Here is a 6,000-nt window from a genome sequence, read left to right as displayed (position 1 = left end):
CCCAGCTTCAGGAGATTACCCTCACTGACAGAGTCTGGCATTTTCAGTCCTTAAGTTACTCACTCCCATGACCTCACGTTATTGCAATTATGAGGTGCCCGTGCTTGCAAAACTCAAAACACAGTGTCCAACATTAGATGTGATTCTGCGATTGGACATTTGCTAAATAATCCTCAATGTGCTAAACCAATTTAAGATTGACAGTTAGGCTCGCAATGTGGTGCATTTGCAGGCACTGGAAGCTACATATATTAATACACAGGGCCGTGTTCTTTGTAGACAGAAAAAACGTGTACATACATTGTTCCTGTCTCGACTAAACAAAATAAGTGATAGCCATTGCTGGTTCATTCCTCAGGGCAATGGCTTGACCAATTGGAGTCAAGCTGCCTGGTTTAAATATCAAACAATGCTTGGCAGTTAACTGTCAGTCACCATTAACTGGTGCATTATCCATGGCACAATCAGAGTTTACTTGCCAACCAATCAGCACTCTCTTCTCATACAGTGTAAAGTTGTTGTTTCCCCTGACATTGGTATTTCTTGCGATTGTCCTGCTGAGTGCAAGACGCAAAGCTTCGACAAAATGTCTTTTTTCAGCAATACTTAAATTATGAGGTTCGTCAAGATTATTATTGTTTTGGACTTTGTCTTTAAATTTAGGTTAAAATGAAGGGGGCCTTGTGCCTATTCTGACTTCCGCCAGCCAACAAGCCTAACAAAGTCAGGGGGTATGACTGAGCAAGATGGGAAGTTCTCACACCTGGGAATAAAGCACAGGGCAGCTGTGCTAACAGTAAATAGGCTTGCCAGCTCCAGGTTTTTGGAGCAGAAGGAAAACAGAGGGAGAGGAAGAGCAGCAGTTGGTGTGGTCGGCAGACAGACGAGTTGGGGGGCTCTTTGTGTGGTGCTGGAGCCAGATGTGGGGGTGGGAGATAGTCTCTAACTGAAGCCATCTGAGGAATCTGGGAGATTCATCCAGGGGAGAAGAAGAATCAGCTGAGGCAGGCTTTACTGACAGTAGGGGATTTGGAAAATTCTCCAAAAACTGAGGGAAGTGCCTTGAGGCAGTCAGTCAAAGTTACTTCTTGGCGAAACAGGAAATTGTGAACCCATTGGAACCTGGAAGCAATTGCGGACTGTCTGCTAGAAGGATTGTAAATCTGTGGAGAGTGCGATGTGTGACTCGTATAAAAGAGACACTTTTTTCTGTATAAGTCGCCTACAAAAATAGTGTTTAGTTAGATGTTTCAGTCATTTGTTACAGTAAAAGACTTAAAATGTCAAATATTGTTGTCATCATTTTCAGCTATTAATTGGACCTTCAAATTTCTTTTTAAACATTATCAGTCTCTATGGGGATTATAACAACTGAGTGAGATTGCTGGTTAGAGTCACATTAGGGCAGTCTTAAGCTGTAGGCTGATTTCATCAGCAATTGCATCGGGACCATTTCAAAACCATTTCATGCTGGATCTCTGAAAGCCGATGCGAGAGGAGATTGACCCCTACGAGTTGGTCAAGAATCAAACTCGGATGGAGGATGTGAAAGGACAACGTACTGATGCATTGTACCGGCCACTCTCTTACCCCACTGGCCAGATGACCCAATGACTGACCATTCCTCACCGCAGGGAACTGATGAGATTGTACATTGTTGGAATCAGCAATCAGCGCCCAGTCTCTGATTGGAGATTATTATTCCCCTACCCCAGGTGTCCTCGGGCTGGCATGGACAAGATGGGCTGAATGGCCTCCTTCTGTGCTGTAACTTTTCTATGGTTCTATGGTTCTACCCCAAATATCAACACGTTTTCGTTTGTTTAAATTTTGAATGCTGATAGGAATCATTCAGACACAGGCACTCGTTTAACCTTGGGGAGGAGAATGTTGAACTTAACACAGAAAATAAAATGTAATCTTTAAACTAAATGAGTGTGAATGCTCAATGGAAAGAAGTGACCTTTGCACATCCCGTGAGTATAAAATTATTATTTTTATTTACTGATGGGGAAAATATAAAAATCAAACATGAAACAGAAAAACATAAAATCTGATAGCTGGTGTTAAACCTAATGGAGAAATACCTCCACAAGTTCAGAGACAGTTCACCAACTTATTAAGGACATACACTTTACTAATGCATTTTTTTAAATAGACTAGGCAGTGTCAATCAAAAAAATTAAATAATTGGGCACATGGCAGAAAATTAATATTAAAAGCTACAGAATGCATCTATAAAAGGCCCCAGTCACTGCTCTTTAAGAAAAACAAATACATTTGGCATTTTGTACACAAATGTCCTGTCTACACAGTTATCCAACAGTGTGCTACGATAAAATCAGACCAAAAAAAATACTCTCTTCTCTATAAAGTAAATCACAGAATAATCTTCCAACACGCAAAGCTTCTGTAATTGTCAACACATCTAGAACATTTAGTAAAACTACAGAAAACAATATCCTAAATATACGCTTTCTTCAACAGACTGCTTCACATTTAATATTTTAATGTCCTCGTCATTTCAATTTGTCATTATTCGAGTGGTCAGAATTCAGAACGAGAAGGCATCTTGATCATATTTAGCTGTCCACTTGGTCACTTTACCAACATGGACTTGTGAACTCACAGTCTGTCTGCACAGTTTAGTGCTGTTCAGCATTAGGGAAAAAAAAATCATCATAATCATCAGAATAATGTTAAGTCCACAAGCATTAGGCCAAGGGTCCTGAATTAACCACACAAGCAGTTCACTACAGTAGCAGTCGAGGACTAAGCTTGGGGCAAGCAAAATATTTCCTTCATAGGATAGAGTTAAATTGCCCCTTTATTTTAATTTTTAAACTTTATTTTTTTTTTGGAAAGAAAGAGGGTTAGAATCCTATGGTAACATGAGTGAGCTCACGGGCCGGTGTTTGGGTCTATGATTCCAAGTGCTTGGTGACTGGCTCATTTAACGTCCTCAGTGTTACCAACATCTGGGGCATCTGTTGGGCTGGTAACTCCCTTGGTGAAGTCCAAGTAAAGAAGGTCTTGTGAGCTCAGGTGAGGTAGAGTGGCTTGTCCCTTGGTAAGATGCTTAATTAAAAGGAAAAGGTGTTAGTGAAGTGAATCAAAGCCAAGCTGGTATCTTCCCCTGGAGCCTGTGGTGTGTTATCATGTGAATGTTTAATGCTATTTTACTAGAGGTCTTAAACCAATTATAAGATGCAGGAAGGATTAACTGGCCACAGCTCTGGTCTGCGGGGAAAAAAAGCAAGGTTTAATAGTTGCATTAGAGTAACGGATAAAGCAAATTAGATATGAATGCATTGAGTGTTTGGAGACTTGAGTTACAAAGCTTCATTCCCAGCCTGTGTTTTTAATTATTTCTGAGCTCTGGAGAGTGTTATTGCTTCAAAACTCTCACCTCCTTCTGGTCTTATAATCTACTTGATGTGTACCAGATAGAAAATACTTGGAAGAAGTGCAATGGATGACTGATCAGAACGACCTACCCATCCAACCCCTAGCTCAGGTGATCCCCACTCTATTCCAGTTTAACTAACATAACCTTAATCAAAAACAGAAATACCTGGAAAAACTCAGCAGGTCTGGCAGCATCGGCGGAGAAGAGCAAAGTTGACATTTCGAGTCCTCATGACCCTTCAACAGAACTAAGTAGAAATAGGAAAGGGGTGAAATATAAGCTGGTTTAAGGGGGTGGGGGTTGTTGGGACAAGCAAGCAGTGATAGGAGGAGATAACCAAAAGATGTCACAGACAAAAGAACATTTCTACTCAGTTCTGTTGAAGGGTCATGAGGACTCGAAACGTCAACTTTGCTCTTCTCCGCCGATGCTGCCAGACCTGCTGAGTTTTTCCAGGTAATTCTGTTTTTGTTTTGGATTTCCAGCATCCGCAGTTTTTTGTTTTTATAACCTTAATCAAATCCAGTTTAACTATCAACACAATGTTCCAGTGTTTAACCCACTTTCTAGTCATGTTCAAGCCACGTGTCGAATGCAAGCCAAGCTTTTGTTTCGCCAGTTCGTTACTGAGCCGCTATTTGTCCCCGTTTACCTGCAGTGGTTGATGACACACTCATTGTTGCAGTATTCGTTATCCCATTCACTGCTTTGTACTGAGGGGTTTGAAGCACCAGAACCAGGAGACTGGGCACTGACTGTGTTCTGAAATTCTGACTGAATGTGAGTATATCCCTAAGGGGGGGGGAAAGAAGAGACCTTCATTTTAGAGACATCATAATTCGACAAGTTAATTCTCAGAATCCTACTCGCTGATATTTTTAATAAGGAGCAAAGGAATTACTTTAGTCACAGGCAACACTTACTTTTGGTTGAAAATCATTTAAAACAGATTTCTGGGAATAACTCTGCAGATATTTGTGTACCTGGGATTCCAAATTTATCTCACTCCATCATACGTTGTGAATTCCACTCCTGACACGTCACTTTACTTTGATGAAACCAGTTTTGGCACAGAGGGGCCAAAGCTGATCTGAGGCAGTTGGGACAATGGGTATTTTCTCAGAACGAGTTTCCCTGGTGGATTGTCTCCCAGTGTGTGTGTCCGTGCATGTGAGTGCGTGCTCTGTGATGGACAGGCAACCCGTCTTGGGTGCACAGAGCCTAATGCCCACTGCCTTTTGGGGTAGGGTCTGACTCCCCATGACCCCGAATTGGATGAACTGGCTCTGGAAAAGTGAGTGAGTTTCCCTGTCACCGGGTTCCTGCTGTGAACCTACTCGATATGTTCTCTGTGCTTTGAGAGCTGCGTGTAGGCACAGTTCAGCGGAATGACACGGCTTACCTGCTGTCCTGGTGGAGAGTGAAGCTGAGATTGGACTGGCAATGGCATCTGGTGGGAGATGATTGGTTGGCTCTGCACTTGTTGCATGGAGATGGACTGGTTGAGGGCGGCAGTCTGCTGGTGGTGGTGGTGCTGGAGGGAGAGCTGCTGGTGCAGAGGAGGGCTGATCTGGAGTGCAGGAGGAGGTGAGCCGCTCAGTGGCATCTGCGACATGACCGTCTTGGAGGTGAGGGTCCGGGAGAGGTTGCGGTGAGAAGGGCCTGAGTACGTTTGCAGCTCTGACTGAGGGAGGAAGGAGTTTGGTCCAATGTAAGGGGATGAGGTCTGGGGTGGCAGGGTGTAGAGCGGCTGTTTTGGGGGGATCATGTGTGATTGTTGAGACGTTTGCCCATTCTTCGTTTCCACTTGGTCGCTGTAGCTCTGTGGGAGCGAGTCAAATGAGAAAGGCTGTTAGATTGTCATTGCAAATCAATAGAACTTCAACGAATAGGAAGTGGGCTATTTTGGGCAGTAACACTTCAGTTCCTGTTGGGAATGTCCATTTTAAGTTATCCTGATGCTCCCCACAATCATTGGATGATACAGCACAGAGTCTGATTCGGACCCATTGTGCCCATGGAGGCCATCCTTTCACTGGTGGACCTTTACCACTAGTACAAGATGACTTTTCAGTCAATTGTCTCTCACTTCACAATCCATAGAAAAGCAGCAGCAAAAATAAACCTGGAGACAAACACACAGTGCCATGAAAATCATTAAAGTCACAGACAACAATAAGATAGGCAGACACCAATAACAGGGCAGGTATCTGTGATTGCACAAAATTCTATCAATATGCTGAACAAAATAGATCTTGAAGTTATTCTGATTACTTTCAACTGTTTTTGCAAACTGGGTTTTGAGAATGAGATTCGTCACTCATTCTGAAAGTGTTATCAAGAACGATGGAATGTGGAAAACTGATGTACTGAACACTGGATCACGCTCGAACTCTAACATGCCCATTGGGAGCAGGGAGATTTTGAGTCCGGTGCCTGTTTTATATCCCAACTACTTTTGTTGCCCATCAGGAGATTACACAAAATTTACAGCACAGAATCAGGCCATTCGGCCCAGCTGGTCTATACTGGTGTTTATGCTGCACATGAGCCTCCTCCCACCCCTCTTCATCTCACCCTATCAGCACATC

At 43.0% G+C, this 6,000-nt stretch overlaps 1 protein-coding gene across 10 annotated transcripts in view; it reads right to left on the bottom strand.

Annotated features, from left to right (window-relative positions):
• Positions 1-1,977: 1,977 nt before the first annotated feature.
• Positions 1,978-6,000, bottom strand: part of tox2 (TOX high mobility group box family member 2) — a 225,498-nt gene continuing 221,475 nt past the window's right edge. For 6 of the 10 annotated variants that reach the window (XM_078554778.1, XM_078554785.1, XM_078554779.1 and 3 more), the window contains 3 exons: positions 4,812-5,231; positions 4,062-4,201; positions 1,978-2,651 (listed from right to left, as the gene is read on the bottom strand). In XM_078554778.1, the coding sequence (XP_078410904.1) occupies positions 2,555-2,651; positions 4,062-4,201; positions 4,812-5,231 (657 nt within the window). In that variant the 3' untranslated portion in view covers positions 1,978-2,554. Of the gene's footprint in view, positions 3,554-3,920; positions 4,202-4,811; positions 5,232-6,000 lie in introns of all 10 variants that reach the window. The other 4 variants (XM_078554782.1, XM_078554781.1, XM_078554787.1 and 1 more) reach the window with 2 other exon arrangements.

The sequence above is a fragment of the Cetorhinus maximus genome, chromosome 13 (genome assembly GCF_964194155.1).
Source record: "Cetorhinus maximus chromosome 13, sCetMax3.hap1.1, whole genome shotgun sequence".
In the NCBI taxonomy this organism is placed as follows: Eukaryota; Metazoa; Chordata; class Chondrichthyes; order Lamniformes; family Cetorhinidae; genus Cetorhinus; species Cetorhinus maximus.
This window is presented reverse-complemented; position numbering and strand designations above follow the sequence as displayed.